A 25860-nucleotide genomic window follows, 5' to 3' on the forward strand; every position below is an offset into this window, starting at 1 on the left:
ACGTATGAACTGGGCCTGAGTTCGATTCCCGAACGTTCGATTGACTATGCCGGGTTTTCTTAGGGTGGAAAACCGACCTGCTCACAAAAGGTCTAAACCCGCAGCTAAGAAGGTTTTAATGCAAAAATCATAAGAAACGACAAGAAAACAAGTTAGGCGGGTTTGGAAATGTTAATGCAAATTTTGTACACTTTACAGTGACAAAAGTATTTCCCATAAAATCTCTAATTATTAACTACGCTCCGTATAGTTAATATATTAGGGTTGAACTCAGGTTGATACAGTTGACGAAATCAACTATCATAGACTTGCACGAACTATTGACGTAATGATGGCGCGCGCAAAGTGAATTAACATTATGGCGATCAAAGTAAACAAGTCTTTTTTTTTCATTTTTATGTCACGGAATTTTCTAAAATAAATAGGAAACATTTTCTCCGTGTTTCTATCAGAACAATTAGATCATGAGCTCGAGATTTCTATCGTGTGATAGTTGACGAGGGCGCAGCCTGAGATGAACTATCACGAATAGAAATCGAGGGCGAATAATCTAACTGTTTTAGTATAAATCTACTGTCCGTTCAAAACTTTATCTAAATCCTCTTCACACACGCTTCGAAAACGAAAAAAAAAAAAAAAAAAAAAAAAAAAAAAAAAGAAGCCGCCAGTTCGTTAACAAGCGCACACTGCTACGCTACTTACTATCTACGACAAAATAGATAGTGAGTAGCGTAGCCAATCAGAGAACGGCATTCGTGAGAGAACGCTAGTAGATTTATACTAATTAGCTCTTATTAACCGAGTAGGAGGTCTGCATGGGAGAATCTTGACCGAGGTCGTGAGTACAGACCGAACGCAATGAGGTCTGTACACACGACCGAGGTCAAGATTCTCCCATACAGACCAACTTAACTCGGTTAATAAGATGTTTATTATATGGCAAACAAGAAAAATTTAAATCGTTCAATGAAACTGGTTTGCTGACATTTTGCTTGCAAACGGAGATGAGGTTAACTTAAACCCGCCGAAATTTGCTCGTCCTCTTTACTTTTTTTTTGTCATCAGGCTTTTCGGCACTTCCATAAATGATTGAGAAGAAAATAAAAGAAAACGGTGAACATTTTTGTATTTTAGTTTACTACTTTTTCAACGCAAAATGAAACCGGTCTAGATGCCGGTCTAGATGCCGGTTTAGATGGAAAAATCTAGACCGCGGTCAATATCGATTTCAGCCAATCAAATTCGTGAATTCGGTAGTTCCCAGTCCTTGTGAGACACAGCCATATAATAAAACGCGATATAAACGCGGTACATGTTTTATATTTCTTAAATGTGATGCTATTTTGATTTAATGTACATATACATTATTAATACAGCTTGCACGTGTTGACACACTCCAAAAGTGGTTGCTTATTACATGAGAAATGGTTTATATTTGGTTGAGCGGGGCAGCGAATTATAGTGGATGATAAAGGGAATTTTCACTTTTAACCCTGAATGCATACAGTGATGTATAAACAAACAGATTTATATCTAGCGTTTGAGTGTAAACGGGAAAATGTTTTAAGAGACAATGTTTCTACAACAACGCTTTCTTGTTTGGAGACCCTCAAGAGATAAGTAAATGTCGATCCAGTCTGCTCAGTGACCTGGCCTTTGAATGGCAGCGAGGCTGGTTTGATACAGACTACACTGCTTTTGTTGTGTAAATCAAATTGAACTAATGCTTGCTAGTTTGCATTTAAATGAGCCAAGCAGAAAGGTCTGTATCAAAGCAAGGCTGCTTGCATTCATATAGGCCGGGTAACTGAGCACACAATGAATGCGTTGCCAGTAATCGGAGACCCGTGTTTGCGCGATGAACTCTGGGATCGCTAGTCGCTAGAAGGAAATGTATGGCGGAAAGTTGTTTCGAAGTACAAGAAAACGATTTTTGAGAGAGATCAATGCTTTTTCGCCGTCGTTTTATCGCGTATGGATTTGGGCAATGGTGATGTGTGGAATATGTAAGTTTTTGGTTGAATAATCGTGAAATGTATGACAAAATCTACCGATAAACTCCGTTGCTTGCGTGAGGTTTAATGTGAAATTTACATCGCGTAATGGTCTGATAATATTACAAAATTAATTAGGTATAAATCGAGAGGAAATAACCCAGTGAAGCCTTTCAAGTTGTGTACAGGCTAGTTTTGGCTTATTTGAAAGCTCAGTCATGCAAATAATACTGGAAATATACCCGGTGGCGATCATTGTACTGTCTGGGTTGATTTAATTACAAATGAGTCTGCTGTGTGGCTACTGTGTTGTTCAAAGCCTTTGCTTTGCTTTTACAAGCACGTATTCAGTGATTTTCCTTTTCTATAACAAATCAAGGGTGGCTACTTGAATTTATCTCTGAGTATTTGTATTTAAAAGTGTCATTTGTGCGTGATTATGCTTTCCAAAGTTTGGTATTGACGGTTGAGTGAAATTGCCCGACACAAAGGGTAGTAGTTCCTTCTGCAATTTTCGATTTCTGTTTTAGAGCTTCTTTTCTGTCTTTATATTTAACTTCTCGGAGGGTCTTTTCTACCATTTGCTCCGGGTAACCTCTCGAGATCAGGCGTGTATTGAAATTTTTAATAGTCTCTTCAATGTATTTCACAATAAACCTCACGCAAGCAAAAGGGAGTTTATCGGTAAATTTTATCACTTATTTCACGGTTATTCAAACAAAAACTTACATTTTCCATGTATCAACATTGCCAAAATCCATCCGCGATAAAACAACGGCGAAAAAGCGTTGATCTCTCCCCAAAACCATGTTTTTGGGCGTCGAAACAACGTTTCGCCATACATTTCCTTCTAGGGACTTGCAATGTTTGCCCCCTGACGATCCCAGAGTTCTTTGCGCAAACACGGGTATCCAATTACTGGCAACTCATTCATTGTAAAATGGCCTACTGTCAAATACTTACGTTCTAATTCGCTCCGCTCAAACGAACGTAAATTATTTTCCACTTAAATACTGCAAATGCATAACGGCAACAGAATGACGGTTGGATGCTCATAAGGCGATCCAAGAAACACGAGACTTCACAAGGTAAAATAATGAGACATCTTACCGATAAAAAGCTGAGAATCAGAATCATTAGTAGTTCTAGATTTTTTGGCTGGACTACCGCTGATGGCTTTCGTCTCCTTACGCTTTCTCTCAGCGGCAACCTTTGCCTTGCGAAGCTTTTCTCATCTTGCGAGTCTGAAGCAAGATTGTCTGATTCAAACTCTTGAACCACGAGCCAACCATCTTCATTTCTATCTGCGATTCTTATAAGCTTCTGTCGTTTCCTGATCTTCGTCTTTCCCTACTCAACTAACCTCCGAACTTCAACAGGATTATCAGCGCTATCGCCAACCTGGGTAAAGATACTATTCAAATGCGAGCTCAATTCAAATTGCTTTAGGTTGAAGCTTCCTTGTCGATTTTAGCGCTCTCCTCCAATTCCTTTCCTTTCTCTTCTAACTGAGAAGAAAGGGATACCTTAAAAAGGGAGAAGAAGACTTGGTTCAGCAATTGAGAATCTTGTTGCGAGGTGGAAGGAGAGGAATTCAGAGCTGGTGTCTCATCTCCGACAGGAACCGACGCAGAATTTGGTGGTAGATCAGGCATATCCTTCTTCCAAAGGATGAAACGTAAAGGAGGACACACAGCGAGACCGAGAGGAATCAAAGGTCGCTACAGATTCATAAATACCTATACACTAACCAATCACCCTCAACATAAAATTGGATAACTCGTTACATCAGTGCTTCTGTTGTACTTCCGCGGTTCTACTTCTAGTTCTAACATTCGGTGGTAGGCACATATCATACAGATAGGGTTACTTGGGTTACTTGTTTTGGATGAGGCTGACCGCATGTAATTAGTTGACGATTTTTTTACGTCGTCACCTCTCTGTTCAGTGATACATTGATACTGAAAGGAAGATGGAGATGTTCATTTAACTTGGGAATTAAAGAGTTGAGTGAATAAAGGAGTTAAACAGACGCTCATTTCGCTACTGTTTGACGACCAACCTCGCTCCCAATTTCTGATAGAAAGGTCCTGAGAACGAGGTTAATTGGTTGATCCCCTTTGCAAGTGTTACTCTGCTGTGACTCAATCCAGGACTCAATCTGCTTTCCTCCTTCACAATCTACAACAACGGTTGTAATAGGGGGATTCATGCTGACGTCATTGTTTACATTTTGCTCATTTGCATACGGCAGGAAACATGTCAGATATGATATCTGTTAATACCGTTGTGTCTGCGGTGAAATATTCTTTCGTTTAAAAAGGCATACAAACTGGGCGAAAGGGTCAATACAATGTAGAATTGACCCTTTCGTCTTCTTTGCATGTCAAACCGTTGATAACTGTAATAACAGCTATCGACTCCAGGCAGCTATAGAGCTAGTGAAACTTAATTCATGGTGAAATGTTTAGCTCTTTGGGTGTAATATTCAAGGAGATATTGTATTTCAAAAATTGCAAAATTTCAGGATGGCAAAAGCGCTAATGAGCTCATACATTCTTCGTAGAATTTTCAGTTTTTAAACCCGTGTCGCACAAAAAGTATTCAATACATCAAGCTCATATTAATTGGCGGAGTTAATCATACTATGACCTTTCAATATTCAAAACTGATTTATTTGTAGCTCCGTCAGAAACTGAATTGCTTATTCTAATGAGGCAAATATTGTAAACAAGGATTCCCTATAGCCCCTTTCATAAGAGCCTTGCAAAAAAAATCACGAAAACAAACTCTAGAAGGAGTACTAAATGCATTACTTGCAAAAAATTTCAGACGTTTTAATTTCGTTTAATTTTCGAACACTTTTTTTTATCTCATTTCGGACAAATTTCGGACAAAAAACACTTTGTTGAAATGTAGCTTAGTAAATTTACGCCTTGAAAAACGAATTAAACTGAAACAACATCTGAATCAACATTACTGCACACTCAAGGTTGTAGAATACACCGACCAGAAAATATCGCAAATCTTATCAAGCCGTTAATTATCTCAAGCAGTGTCTCAAGTAGAGTTCTTTCCATAAAGTAAACTAAGAGCCAAAGTTTTATATTGTACTGTGAATATTTCGGACGCTTAAATTTCGGACGCTTTGGACGCTTTTATATATTGTCCAAAATTAAAATCGTAGACAAAAGGAACAGTCTTTCCCGTATTGTAAACAAATGATTATATTAGAGCTTGTACCTTTTCTGGTATGTTTGCTCAAATCGCCACCGACAGATCGTTTCTTTTACCTTTCTCTTCTGAACCAAGAACCTGAGTGGACGTGGAAAGGAATGTGAAACTGCCAAAGGAACCATTATCCTTCGTACTCCAGATCACAGTTATCACTATGTAGTCACGTGACCCTTTATCGGGCGCAGTGTTGGACCTGTTAGGGTCCGATAATTTACTAATTAAAACAAATTTGATGCAAGTACACGGAAATAAGTGTAATGTATTATCAAATTCTAAAGCTCGGGTAATCGTTTTCAAAATGTTTTCCGTCCTCCGGTTTGAAGAGCGCTTTCGTAAAGCAACGCGCAACAAATTTGCTCGCCTTTTCATATACCATTCGTTATCCAGCTAGTTGGTCAGTGAAGAATTCAATAAACCAATTAATTATTCCGTTTCTCCTTGTTGGGTACAGGTTGACTATGATAAACTGGGCGCTTTGTTTGTTACGTATCACCTGGTATCCAACGTGGCCTCATGGAATAATTGTTAAGTAAGTGTGGAGAAATAATCGTTTTAATCTTGTGTAAGAACCTGTCTGTTGCCGGACAAAATTCAAAGCCGTTCTCATTCGATTCTCGGAGATTTCTACACCGAGCTGGAGAAAAAAGATAGCAGTAACTACGTGTCAGAGTCCCTGGGAGTTATACAAACGTCCCTAGACCGCTACTTAAAGAGCCAAGGTTACAAGGTGTTAATTATTCGCGGAAGGGAATTCGGAAAGTCTAACAAAATTACCTTCGGCACGAAAGCAAGGAAACACGTCCAAACGCAACAGACGCACTTATCTGGGAAGAAGAAGAAATGCTGCGGAAAGAGGGCCGACTTGTCGAATGGACAAAACTTGGTATTTGCTGACCCAACACTTACAGGAAGACAAGAAAACTACGACATACGCGTTGAACTGTTCAAGTTTACAAAGGATGAAAATGGCCGCACGTATGTCGCGTTTGCAGCCTGAAACCCCATGATGACGAGCAAATCTCCCATAAATCTTCAACGAAGGATGGTAATTCCAAGAATGGTGGCTACTAGCGGAAAGAGGTGTCCAGTTGGCATGTTTGAAGAATTTATCAGCCGCCCACCAAGCGAAGCAACGAAAGTCCATGGTTTGGAAAACTTTGGAAGCACTTACAAACTACGTTGACTAACTTTTTTTTAACTAGTCTTCCCATTTCATCTTCATTTGTCTTTCCACGTTTAAGCTCAGTTTTCCCGAATGAGTTCGTCCTTGTACCTTAAGCTCAATGTCATAGTTTAAATCAAGGCTGTAAACTTTTCATAAAGCGTTTTCATGCCAGTATTGTCAGTAAAATAACACTTTTACCGTTTCGACGTGCATTTCCTTTCCTGTAGATCATTTTTCAAAAAGTCGCTCATGCGTTAAGAGTTTTGACGGCTTTAAAGCCAATGAAATTGAACTTAGGGGCTATTCACATGATTCTGGAATGACTTTCATTCCGGAATGAGTTTCGTTCCTGAACGAGGTTCGTATTGCAGCGAAAGACACAATCGATGGACCTCTCTCCACCACCTTGACAACGATACGCATGCGCCACCCGCCCAAGACTACACGGTTTGCGATTTTCATTTCAGAACGACTTCGTTTTCACTTTATATGATACCAGAATGAAATTTCATACCTGAACGAGAATTTCATTCGGATTGAAAACCGGAATGAACTCATTCCAGAATGACTTGTGACGAAATGAAATTTTGACTCGGTATCATGTTAACAGATGTAGAGAAATATATGGGGATGGAGTGAACTCGTTGCAAAATGAAAGTCATTCCGGTATCATGTAAACAGCCCCTTAATGTTGGAAGCTTGGGACTTGCTCGTCTTTGTGGCTCGTTTACGAAAGAAAAAACATATTTTACGGAGAACTTATTGTAACAATCGGACATCATTGATGTTATAAGGGGGGAAGTAGATAAATTGAATATTGAATAACGACAAGTTATGCCTAAGGTACTGCTCTGCAGCTGCACATTTTCTGCTTTAATCTTGTCCAGGATAAAGTGTGGTGAGCGTGACGTTGAAATTGATAACTCGTTCCCTCCCACCCGTGCTATCATTCCGATACCACCTCACCCAACAGTTTTCTTTCCTTTTTATTGCTCCTGATATCTAGGAGAATAGTACCAACCCCTACTTAAATGATGAAGTAACAATTAATTGATATATAATTTTATTAACCACATTGCATTTCACCGTCGCAAAGATTTATGACTTTATCCGGACACATTTAATGTTAAGCAATGCGATTGTTAATCTTGGCCACTAAGTATACGCTATAAGCACCTATTTTGAAAACGTTTTTCGTCCGTACGACGGTGTTCATCTGTTATTTAGTAAATGTACAAATAGTAACTGCCTATGCTTTATCCGAATTTCCGCCTACAATGCAATATGCAGAAGACTGGATTCCAATTGAAACAGTTCAGGAAGCGCTTTTGAAAATATACACGTATCCTTTTCAAAAAAAACTATGAACATTCTAAAAACCTATCTATAGTTAAAATTTGTACATTCTGACAAAAGCTTAAATCTAGCCTATAATTAACACTACCATCACCTCAACCATGTACACAACTACATGTACAAAATTAATGTAGCTGAATTAGCTTTGAAGTAATTTGATACTGCCACCTTAAGCTTGCTATTGACAAAAGAAGAGACCCCGCGTTAGATTCGAAAGTTCCAGAAGTGGAAAGCTAGCTCAAAACGAGTTTATCCCAGTATAACATGTATAAAAATAATGCAATCATTAATTCTTTGGTTCCTTCTAAGTTCTTTTGAGCGGTTTGGAAATAAATTTAAATAAGGCGTTTTTTGCGCATATCTACTAAAACGCGCCGAGTTCAGTAAATTTTATTCTTTTCTTTGATCACATCCCAGCTGAACAGATTTGTTGGTAAGTCCTGACTGCTCTTATTAACTACCTCTAATAGCTATTCAATGCCCACAATATTATTGTTGTTTTTTGAGAAAAATGTCAATCTGTCGCAAAGCCGATACTTAGCTCTCATTAACCGAGTAGGATGTCTGTATGGGAGAATCTTGACCGAGGTCGTGAGTACAGACCGAACGCAGTGAGGTCTGTACTCACAACCGAGGTCAAGATTCTCCCATACAGACCGACTTAGCTCGGTTAATAAGATGTTATTATATGGCAAAGAAGAAAACTTTAATTCGTTTAATCTAACTGGTTTGCTGACATTTTGCTTGTAAACGGTGATGAGCTTAACTTAAACCTGCCGAAATTTGCTCGTCCTCTTTACTTTTTTCTGTCATCAGGCTTTTAGGCACTTCCATAAATGATTGAGGAGAAAATGAAAGAAAACGGTGAACATTTTTGTATTTTAATTTGCTACTTTTTCAACGCAAAATGAAACCGGTCTAGATGGGAAAATGTAGACCGCGGTCAATATCGATTTCAACCAATCAAATTCGTCAATTCGGTAGTTCCCAGTCCTTTTGAGACACAGCCATATAATAATTTGATATATAGACTTACCGACTGATGTCTTTAAAAGTAATCAAGTATTTCGGGTAGACATGAAAATCGTTGAAAACTACGAAAATAGTCGGATTTTCTTCTCTGTTGACAACAGAGTCGTAGAGGATTTCTGGTTTCCTTGGGTCGATAGCAGGAGGCGTCTTCATTCCTTGCTTGCCAGCGGTGTGCTTCCCGACAAGCACTCTCGCTAGATACATGAAGCGGTCACCGTCGGGACGTGGCTGTGAGTATGTCATGGAATAAGAAGCATCTTTTGCAAAGTAGACACCATCACCATAGGCCGCACCTATCAAAGGTTCAGATGTTTTAGGTTAATTAAGGTTATTATTATATCTCTCAGTTAGTACGCGCGCTGTAATTGGTCAATTTAGCGTGCCGTACTCTCCTGTACGGCCCGCTAAAATTTAAATTGGTTGTTGCCAAACTGTTTCGTATTTATCGCCAAGTGTTCTTAACCTTTACAGCAAGTGAAAGTATTAAACTCTTCTATACTCTAAATTGTGTGATAAAGCGTGCTAACGACTTAAAAACAATTTCAAACTGACTCGTTTTGCTTTCGAGGTGCGTCAGAAATTTGAAGCCTTTCCGAGTCCGCGTGAATACAAATCGTTTCCGAAACCGACAGGCACACAGTAGAGATATAATAAATATCTTACTAACCTCGTCTTCTCGGTCCGTACTGTAAGTTACGGATCCTCTTTTTTCCCTTCGATTCCCTTCCCAAGAAAGTAGATACCTAACCTACTTACTTAGTATGCTTGCTTGAAAAGTGGAAAAGGAATGAGGTGAGCTCAGCGGGGACAGTCGTTAAGCGTGTGAACGTTGGGGTCACACCAAACGGCCTTTTTAACTCGTTCTAATGTAACAAATATTGTTCTTAATCATAAGATTAAGCCCCACCGTGGCAGTATGCGTAACGCTTGCGACATTATATTCCAGTAGCATGGCTCAGTGGTAACATATGCGATCAGTGTGACGTAGGAAATGGGTTCGCCTTCTGTTCGCGCAGGAGAAAACAGGCATACGTAAGCGCGGTAGCATCGGAGTAGATCAGGTGACGACAGCTTCAAGATGGCCAATAAGGAGAATCACTATGCGCGTGTCACGTCGGACACACACGAGCTTCTGCTTCTGCTCGTGATTAAGCCATAGAGAGCACAATCTTGTTCAGCAGGAAGAAAGTAAATGGAGGAACGAAAAGAATGAAAAGAATGAATAGCGTTCCTTTGTCTCCTGTTGTCATTTCTTAGGCGACCTTACAGCGAAAACCGCCACCTACATGTCCTGCATACATCCTATTGGCCTTTTCTCGCTGAGGAAAAATTTTTTTGATTTATATATCATATTGACAAGGGAGGTAATTCTTTGCCCAAACATTTTGAATGCAGTCCGAAAATTCGCCCGAGTCTTTAAATTGTGCAGCTTCCACGAAACCAAACAAACACAAATCGAAGTCGAAAGATTTTTTTACAACTTGGCGGAATTTATTTTCGAAAACCTTCACGACAGTCGGAGAATTTTAGCGTCCTTTGCAAAGTTTTTTCTCAAAGCGCTTTTCGCAACATGATCGTACCGTTACCCGAATCCCAAACGCGTCATCCAGCGCGCGCTCGCGCTCCCCTCCCTCTTCCATCCTTGCCCTGCGCCCAATTGTTATAGCGCTTCAGGTATTAACTCGCGACAGTTTGGTTCCGTGCGGAAATTGGGCGACTTCGTACGCGTAAGAAAAACCGCGAGCCGGGGGAGGGGTTTGTTTGGCAAAAGGTTGCCTCCCTTGTCAATATTATATGTCAACCAAAAATATTTTTGCACAGCGCGAAATGGCCTAGGTACGAGTTTAGCTCCATAGTGTTATGCAGGACGTACGTAGGAAATGTAGGTAGCGGATTTCCCTGTAAGGTCGCGAGAGAGGCGACAACAGGAGGCAAAGGTATACTATTCATTCTTTTCATTCCTTTATTTACTCCCTTCCTACTCAACAAGATTGTGTGCTCCCTGTGATTAAGCTCGTGTTCATCACACAAGTGGTATACATCGATGAGGGTACGTACCGTTCATTCCGCACAAACTCCTGTTAAATCCCTGCACATTGATGGATTTCACGCTGTCGGGTTTCGTTCCATGGAACAGTTGCAGTTCGTTTTCAAGAGTCCCGTTCTTTTCATCCATGGTCTGTTTCCTCAGCATATATGAATGAAACATCGATGGGTTTTGAATTCTCTCAATGCTTGTGATGGAAGCCTTCCCTCGCATTGATTGATGGAACATCTTTTGAACCGTTTTATATTCGTGGGTGTCCTGTGCAAGACTGACCAAATGAAGAACCTCCTCTTTTCCACTTTCGTCACGAGGCTGAGGATCCCACTCAGCAGGAAGAGGTAACACTGTTTTAAGTAAATCAGAAGAGAGCTGTTATCATCCACAGGTCCTTTCGTAAGTGTTGTCAGTAGTTATTACAACAAATGATGCTGTTAAAATGTAAGAAGCGCGGAAATTCACGTCATCAGTACAAAGCTGGAAACGACATGCCTGAGTCGGTGAAAAACATCGGAAGGCATGTAACCATTGGTAAACTCGAGTTCTGAAACGTTGCTCCAGAGAAATCTAATTTCGACATTGTAACATTAACTGATAGCATGTTATTACATTCTCGTTTTGTGCCAAAATGTGAGAGAGTACAGAGATTATGAAAGCACAGACAAAGAAATTGAAAACGATTGACAGTTGCCATCACTCAAAGTATTTTGAAAATTTATGGATGATCACCGGTGAAGGCTTCCCAAGGTTGTCAACGATGACACATATATCAACAGTTATTTTAGTAATTTTAGCATAAAAAGGAAATCAATGAGAAAAAGCCGGACTTTGTATGGGCATTAATGTATGACTGTGAAATTTATGTGTTTCGTAGTTAAAAAGTGAACTCCCCACCGTGTTCTTACCATCTTTACGAAGGACCCTTTTGACACCACCCGTTCTCAAGAACGTGACCTCTTTGTATCCAAAGTTCATCTCAGCCTTCAGATTCTGATGTGCGAATAAAAGCGATGGTTTCTTTGCTTCATAAGCTGATTCTATATCATTGTTGGCTATTTTATCAAAGGGGTCGAGTTTTCCAGCTGGATTGACCAAATACCACTGAACAGTTTTAGAAATCTGATCCTCACGCTCTTCTTTGTGCTCTCTTTCCATCTGTACCTGGATGGCATTTGATACCTCTGAGTTCATTTCCATCACATCTTTGGGAAGCCCTTCCAGTGTAATAGTATCTGGCTCTGGTTGGTCAAATTTCACATCCTGAGCGCGCGACATTCGCTTCAGTTCCCGTATACAACGTCTTGGAAAACGACTAATGATTTCGTGTTTGATGACACGTGGCTTATTGCAGGCACTGGCGACTCCGTCCTTTAAGGCTGTCATAGCTTCATCAAGTGACTTTTCCCGCCCAATCACAATGACCCTTTTGTAACAATACTTCTTCGTTAACTCATCAGCTGAAGCCAGACAAGCTTCTAACCCCTCTTCACCATCATCATCATCGTCTTCGTCGTCGTCTTCGCGCTGGCAGGAGCCCAAATTTTCTTGCTGCATTGCATCCAACTCGACCACGAATGCACCAACAAGGGAAGGGTCAAAGACTACAACTCGTATCTCACGAAGTGAACTAAAAGGTCTCTTGGTCAGGAGTGCGCGGATTGCTCCGAAAACCACCTTTGCTGAGTCTTCAGCTGTCCGTCCCAGTCCACCACTACCAACCGCTGGAATGGACACTGACACCAAACCTAAGGAATCGACTTCTTTGAGAGCTTTCTCCGCGCATGTTTGAAGATGCTGCTTTGTTCCACACCGCACAACCATATGCACGATATGTTTCGCAGACAGGCGTCCAGCAGAAGTGGTCACAACAGATCCTGGACGCTGAGGAGCTTTCAACTTTAACTCCTCTTCGACTGTGCTACCACAGGCTGTAGAGATGACTTTGCTTAAATTTCCACTGCTCATGTCAAGATCTTGAGTGACTACATTACAGATTGCATCGCAGTTTTCCTTGGTGATGACTCCTTTCACAACCTTGAACTCGATGTTTCCGATGCGAACTGCTTTGCATTTGAAATCGGATCCAACAGGAATTGGTTTGTTCTTACGAGCTTCTCGCTTTCGAGGCTTAAGCACTGGCATATGTCCCTTCTTGAACTCTGCAAACGTCTCTTGGAAAGCTGTAATTCCTTTCTGATCACCGCCGCACACTATAAACCGAAACTCCTCTAAGGGTGACTCTGGATTTGCCTGACTGTAGTCAACAGCTGCCTGGATCATAATATGGACGGCGGTTTCATACGGGAAACCAAGGTTACCAGTCCCTACAAGTGGTAAAGCAATTGAGCAAGCACCCAATTCGGACGCCTTGTCAAAGCACTTTCGAAACAGTTCCCTTAGAGTCTGTGGATGAAAACAACAAATGACATTAAGGAATAAGCCCTTGAATTCATTTACGTGTAACAAGCTCCAGGCTGCTTTTTACTGATCCACTTCTAGTAGGTAATTTAAGGGTGCGTCACTTTGGGATCATCCGGATCAGGATCAACGATCGAGATCACTCGGATATGGGTGCATCAAAGGAACCGATGAATCCTTCCCCAGAGAGAATTCGTCGACTCCAACATTATCGGAGTGATCTCGCATCACTAATCCTGATCCAGATGATCCCAAAGGAACGCACTGTGAGTCTTAGAATTGTCTCAACAATACACAATGTTCCGTGTCTTAAGCCTGGAGTCCTTGTCATTTCTAAAAACAACCTCGTCATTTTTAGAAGACCTATGCTAAAACTAAAACTGCAGCCAAGTTTTACGACGCTGCCAATAAAATGATCTCATTTGGCACGAGGATATTCTTATCCTGACCTCTTCTTGCTCAGCATGTCCTTTCCACGGGCAACATACACAGTAAATAACCTAACGGCAGGGCAAGTTTCCACGGCCCGTGTGAACAATGTCACCCATATCAGCTGTCGTCTCTTTCAACTTCCTCAACTCGTCCTGTAAAGCTGGACCGGCAGCTTTGCTCATGGCATTTGCAATCGCACCAATGGTAAGATTGAACTTTGACCCCACAGAGCACACTAACACGTCAGCCTAGAGCACGATTAAGAGACGGCACAAAGTTGATTACTAACTTGACGATGATAATGGTAAGTAAACTGACGTAGGTAATTCAGTTAAGAAAAGCTGATTGATGTTTCTGGCATTTGCCTTTCGTCCCAACAAATGTGTTTTACGTGCCCCATCGACTCAGCACCTCTGTTTTTTTTTACAGAAATTAATCTCTCTATTCATATAATACAGATGTGTAAGTGAGCTTTGAAAGTTCAAGTGTGTAAACATATGGCTATCAGAAATGGCAAGTAATTAACGACCTTCCTTTTGGGACCAGCGAAGCACCATAAATGGACCGGTGGTTAGCAACATGTGAAGTATTCCCGACAATAACCTTTCTTCCAGTTGTTACACTAGCAGGCCAATTTATTCACCCTGGGCCTAGGAACCCCGGAAGACCTAAACTAATCAATTACTTAAGCAATAACCATCCTTCCTGGGCATTAGTTAGCAATAAAGATTTACTCATCTAGTTGGGTGATTGCTCACGTTCGCAATCCAAGGGACGGGATTTTTAATGGCCTCTTAACTTTTACATAAAAAACTCCTGGCTTCTGTTCCAGTGACCAAACAATTAAAATGTGATGCACGGCCATCTATCTGTAAGAGGTCACCATGAGATGGTAAAAAATGATCGGCTAGATCTTGCAATATTGTGGAGCATTTTGCCAGCGGACCTAGCTTGGCATGCCTTTTTATTTGTTTCACGAACTGCTAGCTAATGCCCAGGGGTTGCCCAGGGGCCGATGGGCATTGCTGGTTTGGCATGATGGACGCCATTCAACAAACCTGTTCTTCTTCGATATTCCCCGAAGTTTCGCATGCCAGGGGTGGACATGATGAAACTTTTCTCCCTTATTTCATCTTGTAGAGCGTACATCCTCTCCTCGACCTCTCTGACACCTTCTTCAGTTCCTGAGAATCTGATTAAGCCCCCTCTTTCATGTAAAGAAATCTTGACTGCATAGTAGGTCAGTTCTTCTTCGATTGCCTGAAGATCATCCGTGTAATAATCATTGAAGAATTTTCGATGAATCGACGAATCGAGTCGGAACCGGCCCTCTGTTGCTTTATTCTCGTTGAGAAAATCTCTCATTTTCTTTACGGCCGCTGTGACATCTTCTTTGAACCCAAAGACTGCTATGCAAGTTAATTCACGTTTGTGGCGGATCGTCAGGCGTTTCACCATTTTCTTGCAGAGATCGTCCCAGTTTTTTGAACGCATCAGGTCATTATCTGAGTCGACAACTGAAAGATTGCGATCGCTTATTAGCACGCTTTTTGTCGTTTCTCTCCCTTGCTTGGTTTCAGAAGGTGTCCGTCCAAGAAGGATGACTTTTTTGCTTTTTTCATCAACGTTAAAAGCACATCCTTGCAATTCATTAGTCATCTTCGTATCAAGAAATGGTCTATTGTTCCAGCTCAACATCACACGTTAAGCAAAAATGAATAGCCTTTTGTTCTTGGTAACCCTGAGGAACTTCGTCCGAAGCCAAACCAAAATCGTCGCCGTTATTCGGAAAACTTTCGGCAGAACAATTAAGTTGCACTTGGGGGTGGGCGAAGCGCTGTTAAGAGCTATTAATCTGTGGCCGAATGCTCGACTGAAAGCAGTCTCTCCTCCTGCTTTTCAATCCGTGGGTCGAACGCGGAAACAGCGGGAGCGCGAAGCGAGCAGCTTTGCCGCTCGATTATCGCGCTCGCTATTTTCGCGTTCATCCTACACTGATCTTATGGGTTTTAGAGCGAAAGAGAGCCTGTTCGCAATCTAGCCAAATGCGAACTTCACTTTCATTCCTACGCGTGGTGAGTTTATCAGGTTAGAGCAATTTTAAAGCAAAAAGATGCCTTACTTGTCGGCAGCTTTTACTTTCACTTTTAAATACATGTGTACAACCGTCACCCTACCAGCCACCCCACCGCAACTATTTGTACCGACAGGATTATACCAATACCATCTCCCCTCGGGAGAATTTGTCTTCCATTCAGTCTTTCCGATCGTTTAAATTTCGCGCTCGTATGGTAATCGGAAATTTAAAAAACTCCCGCGGGCATTTAGAAGCTTATACCGCCATTGTTCAAAATGACCATATAAGACCAATTTTAGGTCTTATAACAATGCCTATTGTTATCAATGTTGAGCCGGTTTTCTTGATACGTTTCTTTTCCCAACCTTTGTTTTCAAGATGTCTAAGATTGCTGGGGGCATGGCTATGGCGTATTGGTCAATTTCGTCCAGGCGCTGTCTGAGATAAGGCATGACAGATGTCATGTGTCCTTTAGGCGTCTTTATTACAAGATTTTTGTTGCTCAAGTCGATCTTTACTTGAAGATCTTGATGAAACTCTTTCTTCAAAATGTCTTCGATTCTGGCATTTTGTAGAAGTTGTAGTTTTTCACTCGATATGTCAGTCAACATCTTCTGCTCTAACTTTTTCTCAAGTTCTTCTTGTTTGATGGCTTTTAACCGATCTGAGAGCTTTTCTGCAAAATCTGACATATTAGATTCCTGGCAAATCAATTTAACTGTATGAGATTCCTTCAACAGCTTAACTTGCGCTGTGAACTTAGGAAGGATTCTTTCCATCTGTGGCAACTGATCGGCTACTGCTTCCCAAATGTCCTCTTCGACTGGAAATTCTTTCGCAGCACAACTGTCAATAAAGCTGTCAATTATTTTTGAGCAGCAGTTTTTCCAAGTGTTCTCATCAAATTCCTTGTCCACCTTATTTCCCGGTGCGTCGTGTTTTACGAGAACGTATCCTTCTTCATTTGTCCACTTTACGCGAGCTTGTTCGTCCGAATATAGAAGTCCTCTCAATTTTTCCTCTTGATTGGATTTCATTAAAAATTCCATGATGTCCTTGTCTACAGCTTTGTAAAATTGATGCTGTCCAGCTGCTTGGATGTCACCTGATGTAGGCCGCGATCGTCTTGTTGGTTGGTCAACTGGCACTAGTGTTCCCATAAAAGGGTAGAAAGCCTCTACATGCAAAGGCTTACCATCAATGAATTGGTCCTTCTTAGTAGATTTCTTTACACCTGTAGACAAGAACGTAAGTTACAGCACACTATTAAATTGTCGGAGAAAATCGGATACATACATCAGCAATTTTAATGTTTTAAATTGCCACGAGCGCTTTCTTTAAAAATTTGACGACAGAGCACTAAAAAGGGCAACCACGCAACTTACGTAAAAAATCGAATTAGCGTCGAGCAGTTAATACAAAACCATGCAGAATGGCAAATATCTATATCCAATCTTCACGTTACGACCAAAATAATAATCTTGAATATATTTCATCCTTTCTTTTGTTCTTAATTTAGCACCGCGAACGTCATTAAACAAAAGGACTAACGAGTGAAAAAATGCCTTAATTAAATACGTCATCGAAATAAGTCTCTAAGCCGTCTCTTAAATGACCGAAAATCGTGTTTCAGTCAAAGAACCGGAACAACGTACGACAGAGACTTTTCACGATTCTAAACGGATGTGCATTCTGTCTCTTTATATTGAGCGAAAGGATAGTTCTGACATAGGATGAGGGACTGATTGAATCTAAGTATTAGCGGGATCCATCCGATCCATAACAAAAGTGTTAATTCATTTGTTAACAAAATTGCCTTGTCGTTGTTAGTCACCTGCATGTAAAAACATGGGGGGGGGGGGGGGGGTGTCTTGCTTGCCCTGCCAGCTTTTCTTCCTTCTGTGATTTCTTCCTCTTTTTTTACCCACAATAAGTGGGGGGGGGGGGGGGTGGGGGGTGGGTGGGCTGGGCCCCCTGGGCCCTTTCCCTAGGTCCGCCACTGAAACTAGCTTTAATCATTAATCATAATCATAATTTACCTAGTTTCTTTTTTCGACTTACTTTTCTTTTCTTTGAAATACACAATAGCTCTCTTGTCCTTCCCTTCTTTGTCCCAGGCTGGATTGAAGACAACATTCTCCAGGGCACCAATTTCGTCAAAGTACGTTTCCACTTGCTCTTGTGATGTGTTTTCCAAAAATCCGCTGACATATATGCTCTTACATTCGGGTGCTCTTTCAATTAACACGTTTACACCATCAACTGGCTTTTTCGCCGCTTCTCTGACAATCTTCGCAAAATCTGAAAAAATTACCATTACCAAAGTAGTAACTAGTGAGACAATCTCATATCGTGCAGTTTGTAATGTATACAGCAATGACAGCTAGTAGTCATGAAGGTCCCCACTCCTGCCCACTTCCGGATTTGTCTGACTTTGGTAGTCAGCCTGGGCCTAACTCCTTGCCAAATATGCACGGACAGAAACCTTGACTGGTCTTAATGGTAGGGCATGTGTGTATTTTTATTGCTGGCACAGAAGCAACTTACAATCAGCATTGTTCAATTTTACCGTGGCGTTTGCGTTGAAGCAACAAATATAATAAATTTACTTAAAGCAGGGGTGACGTTACCCGAGGTATGAAACTAACTGCTGTTAAAACAGGTTAGGACAAAGGTTTATTTCTTACTCAGCCAGATATGACGCAGAATTTCTATTAAATTTGGATGGATAGTGTGATTTTTTTTTTCGCATGCAACTTTCAAACGCTGCTAGGGTAACAATTTACCTGAAATTGTTTTAGTTTGTAGTGTAACAATGGCTTTTCCATTTGGCTTAAACCATTTCACGTCCTTTACATCATAACCGCTGATTCTCTCGATGTAATTCTTTATTCCGTCACGTGTTGTCCTGTGGTGCAAACCTAACACATACAACTTGTTCCACTCGTACTTGATGTCTGGCTGGGTAAATCCCAAGGACACGGGGTCGGGGGGCCCAGCTCCACGTTGGTAAATAGGTCCTGTTCTCAAAAAGAAGTAAGAAAAAAAAAAATTGATTCACTACGCCGCTACGCGTTACCCTGCTACCAGCAAACGGAGAACAAAAGGTGTCTCCACCCAAAAATACTTGACAAGTGGCAATACCAAATGGTAACCTTTTTTAAAACTCTGTCTAGCTACTGCGAATACTGATAATATTTATTCTACGGCAGACAAGAGTCGATGGCAGACAAAATTAACTCGTATCTTTTTAGCATGACATGCTGAAAGGGCTATAATTTGAGCCTACCCCGTTTACCCCGACTGAGATCTGATATCACGCCGGTAGTGGTATCAACGAGAATCTACTGTACTATTGAGGTTTATGGTTTAATGACACCATTTGCTACGTTTCCCTCATTCATAGAGTCACTACCCTGTTGGGATTCTTAATAGTTTGTTCACACAGCATCAATTCAGACTCATGATGGAAATGTCATGAGAACTGAGAAAGTGTTCAGTAAAAAGAAATTGTCGCCGCTACTAACTGTAAGAAGTGTACTGAAACCTGAAAAAATCAATTTGCCAACAATTTTATGGTATATAATAGTCCGTTTTATTTTCACGTACTCCTGGAGATGTTCAGTCATTACCGCGAATACCTGCCGTCGACAGTATTGAGGTACGTTTTCCGTTCAAAGTGCGTGGCCATACCGCACTCTGTTTCTCACCTCCCCTTCCTCTGGACCTTCCTCGTGCACCGTCAAAGCCACGTCCTCGCTTTCCCCTTCTTCCATGACCATCCTCACTGTGAAAACGTCTACCAACTCCTTCACTTAGTTCATTTCGGTAAGGAACTGATCGATTTGACGTCCCTGTACTGCCCCGACTTTGGGTTCTTCCGCGAGGGGCTCTAGCCGTAGTCGCATTGTTTCGACTTCCACCTCCTGGCCCTTGCGCTGAAATAGAATAAGTGCCGATTTCAGACCACTTCTCTCACCTGGTTGCTTGTCATAATATTGAAAATCGTCTCCTTTGAAAGCGAACATTCAAGACCTATGGCCATGGAGACCTTTCTTTTAAGTATGCTAAAAAATGCTTCGAAATAGTTGTTACCTTCTGAAGAAACTGCTACTAAACTTTGGAAATTTTGGGGAAGAGGGAGTGGTTGGGTAATGGGAATCGCATCACATGCCGGAGGTAATCTAGCATTTCCAATAACAATTCCGCACCCAAGTGCCCTGAATTTCGATTGGTCATATCAGACGAGACCCAACCAGTTATAAACATCACGTCTTGCTTCAGGTATATTGCTATTTCCCTGCATGGCGATAAAAATCTAGTCAGTCTAACGCATTATAAAAAATAACATCGCTAGATAAATTTAGTTCCTGTGCACCCATTTTCCATTCGACCGAGAAAATAGTCATTCATCACTTCAATGTGAGATAAAACGTGAACTACCGCAACTAACAGGAGCGACTGCGTAGACGAAGGAACCTAGACAAAAACAAACTAATAAATAATTTACCATTAAAAACATCAGGAAGTCTCGGGAATGTAAATCATTATGTACTCTTTTATCAACACTCGTGACTGATAATACCTTCTCTTTGTGCTCTTGAATGCTGAATGCGCGGTTGTACCTTTTGCCAGGTGGATCGCTCAGACTTACATAACAGGTCGCTATGGCGACGATTCTCATTAGAGGCACCACCACTCTCTGTGTTATTTTCCTGGTCCTTCTCAGCAGAACTTGCGGCTTTCTTGTTTGCTTGGATGTAAGGATATAAAATTAACTAGTCAATTAATAACTGTAACATTATACTTACAAGGTTGATAAAACCTGTTAAAACAATGTTGCATTTTTTCCTACTATCAAATATCTGCAATAAGTATTTAACGCACTACATCCGGTAAAGAAAACGTTCATCACTGTATTGTTTTAACAGCAGTATTAAATAGTTTCAGCTTTTGTGTTTTAGTGATAGTTAACTAGCTACGTGGTTTTTAAACAAGTGTCGCCATCGAAACTGTGCCCCTAGAATAATTTCATTCCAAAATTATACCATACTTCGCAATTAAATTCTTTTTTTACTTTAAAAATGTACCCTGCTCCTAACCAGGTTTTAAAGAATGAGTTTTCCTTCTTCCTTTCTTACACATAAATATTTTTATAAGCTATGAGCCCAGTTTTCATATGGGTAGTCCCCTCATAAAATCGTTTCAGATAGCCTTTCTTTGTAGGTTATAATTTTGCAGTCAAATCATTGTCTCTCAATGAACGTAACTGATTGAAATCATCGTGGCATTCTCGATTAACGTCACTGAACTCTCCAGCACGTTAATTTCATTACAGCAATGCTATAATGAAATTTTTAAAGACTGTGGCTGTTTGTGAGAAGTGGTGGACTCTTCCCTTACTGTACCACAATGACCAGCAATTAGTCCGGTTTATAAAAACATCACATAAAGCAAAATCATCGTGTATAGATCAGAAAATAAGTCACATTCAAACGTTTTGCAATATGAATACGCCAAAATAATTGTAAACATTCTTTCCCTGGTAGTTTTAATAAGACATAAAACACAATGCCACCTGTGAAACTATAGATGGTTTGTTATGTTTGTATCCACATAAATTTCCTTACAGTCCAAACCTACTCACTGCATGCAGATCCGTTTCTATCAGCTGAGCAGAATGCGTGCACTCTTTCTTTTTATAAGAATATGTTTTATAAGAATATCGAGGATGACATTTGCGAAATTTTAAGAATATTTTAAGAATAAACTCGAAGCTGAGATTTTGAAGAGAATATTATTTTGCGTGTTGGAAATTTGTAAATACAATTTTTTTAAAAATTAACTTTTCTCTAAACAGCAAAACTAACCACAATGCAACAAAAACAACACTAGCCGTTATGTTTGATGCTAATAACATTTCTGCAAGACGTTGTGCGTCATAATTTATCAGGCTTTAATGCCTGCACGCTGGCTGCAAAATTACTTACTTTACATCCAGACACCAAATACATCTAAAAACAGAAATGTCATACACTAAAATATAAGAATATTCACAAGAATATTTTAAGTCTAACATCAGAAAAAAAATAAGAATATTCAGCCTAGGCTCGAAGTATTCCAGTGTTTTACTAGAAAATACGCCACCTGTAAAATTAATACAAACCACATTAAAACTAATACAAACCACATCCGGGACTCGAGTGGCGTATTTTCCATATCCTCACTAGTGAAGATATCAATGATTTCACTTTGTACTTAATTTCGTTGGTATATCATCGAAAATTCTTCGGGTGTTCTTCGAAAGTCTTCGGCGATCTTCGGAAATTTTCGGAAAATGTTCGGCAACGTTCGTGTGACCTTTGGACAAGTTTTGAAGAATCTTTGTAAATCTTCGGAAAGTGGTCGGAAATCTTCGGAAAATCGTCAAAAAACGTTGTCATTAGTATGTCTATATAATAAAAGAACATTACAAGTTAGCTTGAAGATATGAATTTTATGATCTCGTGGCAAGAACAATATCTCACTCATTCGCCGCGCTCACTCGTGAGATTTTTGTCTTGCCACTCGAACATAAAATTCTGAATTTCAGTCATCACCTTGTGTTGCACACTCCTAAGCGAGATGAGTGTCTGAACCAATGAGCTGACACCATGTCACTGTTAACATAGATGCAGAAATTATGTATTTATAATAAGATTCTGTCAGGGCCATTCGGTTAATGAGAGAAAAATCATCTGATAAGAGAACTGCTGGGTAAAATACTGGCTTTACTAGTAGACTGAAATGTAATGAATGAGAGAATAAATTAATAGATAATGATTGCATGCAATATTCTGAATGTTACAGTGTACTGATTTGCTTTACACTGTACATTTAGTGGTCAAACTAATTCACCGCTGAAACAAATACACTCTTGACCAGTACCAATTGCTTCACTTTCATTTGAATGGAACTATTTTGAAGACAATCACAAAGACAGCACAGAAAGAAATAATTCAGTACACAAGAATATCTTAAGTGAGAGTAGACACAACAAAGAAAACAAGAATTTTTCACCAGGCACAAACTGATAAACTGATAAAAACTACCAGCTTTCCATAATTTTATTGATCCTGCATCGGAAGGTAAACATTGAAAAAAGGAATAAAATAAATTTGTGATTATCAAAGAATCTTCCAGAATTTAAACTCATGCAAGCATGCAACTAACTGTATCCAAATTACAGCTGGAATTTATTCAAAATATCTACATGTAGTACCCAGATTTCAGGGAGTGATGTCACTGGATCACATTCATACATGCAGCTGATAAGCTCATTGGTTCCAGACTTCTCTCAGGAGGGTGCAACTGAAGAAAATAGGTGTAGTTCAGACGAATCTTGCTGAAACTGCTAGAATAAGCCATGAAAATAAGAAGAAAGGTATCACTTGAAAATGTTATTTTCACAGTCAAATTGTAAGAGTTTTTATTCCATTTTTGAGTTTCCAATGGGACGGTACTGAATGCCTCCTTTGTTCTTTGTGGCTACACATGATGATATATACGATTACATGTATGTACCCCATGAAGACTGATGTGAAAGGTGTCCAAATGCCATTTCTAGCATACACCGAGAAAAATCAGATTGAACTTACAGTGTAGCTTACTTTTTATATTTTTATATTTCCAGAAGGTAATACTGTACAGTTGAAGCTCCCATAAGGGACCACCCAAAATGTCAAGCCTAGGTGGTCGCTTATGGGAGGTTGTCGATTACGAGAGCTTAGACAGCTAGTACTGAAACCCGGAACAGCAGAACACCAGAACACCAGAAGACCGGAAGACCAGAATACTTAAACCTGGAATACTAAAACGCAAAACACAAAATTACCAAAACCCAAAATGCATAAAAAATCATAAATGCCAGATTAATAAAACCGGGAAAACAAATTACTAAAACTAGGAACATGTAAGAAACCCTATTCTCAAACTCATTAATAATTCATCAAGTCTAAACAAAGGAAATCATGACCGTGACGTTGTTTAGATATCTGATCTTAATTAGCATAGATTTTTACAATTTTATTTCACCGTTTTCTCCTTACTTTTAGTTACAATTGAGAAGATATATAAAACACTCAAGACAGTATTTGACCACATTTCCAAACACGTCGACGTAAATACTCTGCTGCGCGTCGTATTTTCAACTCTCTTCTGGGTGTTTGGAAATGTGGTCAAACACGGTCTTTCGCGTTTGATATATTACATGCAGGATTACTTAAACCCAGAACTTAGGTACAAAATTCTTACTTCCAGGAATACTAAAACACATGCTTCAAGCAGGAAAAATTGTGCACATGTTGTGATCTTTTCCCACCAAAATATAATTAGGATATTGTATCTATTTTTAGTCAGGTGTGCATTAATCCTGGGGGGGGGGGGGGGGGGGGAGTGGGGAACTCAAAAGGAAAAGGTTGGGGATGTTTGTCAAAAAATTTGTATTAAACCCCTAAAGGAGACCAGTCTGCGTGTGGCTCGAGCTTTATTTGAGCCCTAAAAGATACCACTTAAAACAAAATAACTCAATTACCAGCCACTGTTCTAGAAAGGAGCCTTCATAAGTAGACCTGATTTGAGAAACCGGCAGAAATCGAGCCCAAAAATGGAAATAAGAATGTTCCTTTTATCATTATTTCTTTAAGTGCACTCTAAAAGATACTTTGACAGTTAAAAATAGTCTGTGGTGTTTTGCCAAAAACACTCTAAGTGAGACCAGAGTCCACCTGCGACCTTTTCATATGAGTTCCCCCCCACCCAAAGGGGAGCGTGGTTCAACAAGGTGAGTATTATTCTCATTTAGCTCGTTTCTTTTCATTTAAGATGTACAAAGGGTTATAGGTCAGCTAATTATTGATTGCTCTACAATCATGCTTGCTAGTTTCAGTCCAAAACGCAGGGAGAAAAAAATGTATTCTAAGCAGTTGTTTTACCTAGTGACTTGTAATCCATGAAAATGAGATCATAGATTTCATGTTGATGTGTTGGCCGTGGAGATGTCTACTGAATAATCGATAGACCTTGTCCTGGTTTTGGTTCAACATTTTGTCTTTGTCACACTGGCAAGGTAAACCTTAAAGCAGAGAAATACGAGATACAGAAACCCTCAACTTGTCTTACAAGTTTTGGGTTGCAAGTTTTGGGTTCATGTTTTGTGTTTTTCACCTTGCATGATCAACTTGTCGTGCAACAAAGACATTTGCTGCAGGTTGAAGCAGTGCACTGATTGGTTGATTTGCTTGGTGAGGATGCCTGACAAGTTGTGAGTTTGATGAAAAACGAGCAACAAAGCCAAAATTTGTTGCTCAAAGTAGATCCGCACTCTACTTTTCATAGCAACTTTCTTCAACCTGCAACAAATGGTTTTGTTGCACAACAAGTTGATCACACAAGGTGAAAAACACGAAACATCGACCCGAAACTTGCAATGAAACAATGTTGCCCGACAAGTTGAAGGTTTTTGTATCTCGTATATCGCCACTTTTACATAACACTAATTTGATAAAGTTTTTTGTGGGAATACACTGAAATGGTTTCCATTGAATTCTGATCACAAAATGCTTGAGCTTGCAACCGCTGACCAACATATTACCTTTGCTTAAAATTGAACTAACTTCAGGAAATCCAGGAATTGTGTCCTGGCATATTCCAGATGATTATTTACTTATTTATTATTTATTATTATTTTTTGGTGTTCTGTGTTTTAGTGATCCTGCATTTAGGATTTTTTTTTAAACATTCCAGTTTTTAGTAATTTTGTGTTCCGGGTTTTAGAAATGCGGCATTCCGGGATTAAGTATTCGGGTGTTCCCCCATTCCAGGTTTCAGTACTAATCAGCTTAGACCAAATTGGGTCAAAGTTTTGCCTCATTGGCATAAGGTAACTACAGAGATTTATGTTTTTAAGGTCATTCCACTGAAACATAACCTGCACTGAGATTTTTGTCAAACATTGCCTATTGATTGTTTATATTAAGAAAAGTTAAATTTTGAAATACAAATGAGGGGTCCCTGTGTTCATTTTGGAGCAACAGCACCTTGTTCATGCCCAATAAATCCTTATAAT

The 25860-nt window shown here is 40.0% G+C and overlaps 1 protein-coding gene and 1 pseudogene across 5 annotated transcripts in view; both read right to left on the minus strand.

Moving 5' to 3' along the window:
- The window catches only part of LOC145494418 (protein mono-ADP-ribosyltransferase PARP14-like), a 74884-nt pseudogene that overhangs the window by 17269 nt on the left and 31755 nt on the right, over positions 1-25860 (minus strand). The gene's annotated exons all lie outside the window — the stretch shown is intronic.
- Positions 4596-25860, minus strand: part of LOC145494416 (uncharacterized) — a 78757-nt gene continuing 57492 nt past the window's right edge. For 2 of the 4 annotated variants that reach the window (XM_081473879.1, XM_081473880.1), the window contains exons 9-15: positions 18542-18775; positions 17817-18056; positions 16106-16989; positions 13696-15337; positions 11734-13231; positions 10843-11175; positions 4596-9077 (exon numbers count right to left, since the gene is read on the minus strand). In XM_081473879.1, coding sequence (XP_081330005.1) covers positions 14666-15337; positions 16106-16989; positions 17817-18056; positions 18542-18775 — 2030 coding nt within the window. In that variant the 3' untranslated portion in view covers positions 4596-9077; positions 10843-11175; positions 11734-13231; positions 13696-14665. Of the gene's footprint in view, positions 9078-10842; positions 11176-11733; positions 13232-13256; positions 15338-16105; positions 16990-17816; positions 18057-18541; positions 18776-25860 lie in introns of those variants that run through there. The other 2 variants (XM_081473882.1, XM_081473881.1) reach the window with 2 other exon arrangements.

The sequence above is a fragment of the Orbicella franksi genome, chromosome 8 (assembly GCF_964199315.1).
Source record: "Orbicella franksi chromosome 8, jaOrbFran1.1, whole genome shotgun sequence".
NCBI classification, from domain to species: domain Eukaryota; kingdom Metazoa; phylum Cnidaria; class Anthozoa; order Scleractinia; family Merulinidae; genus Orbicella; species Orbicella franksi.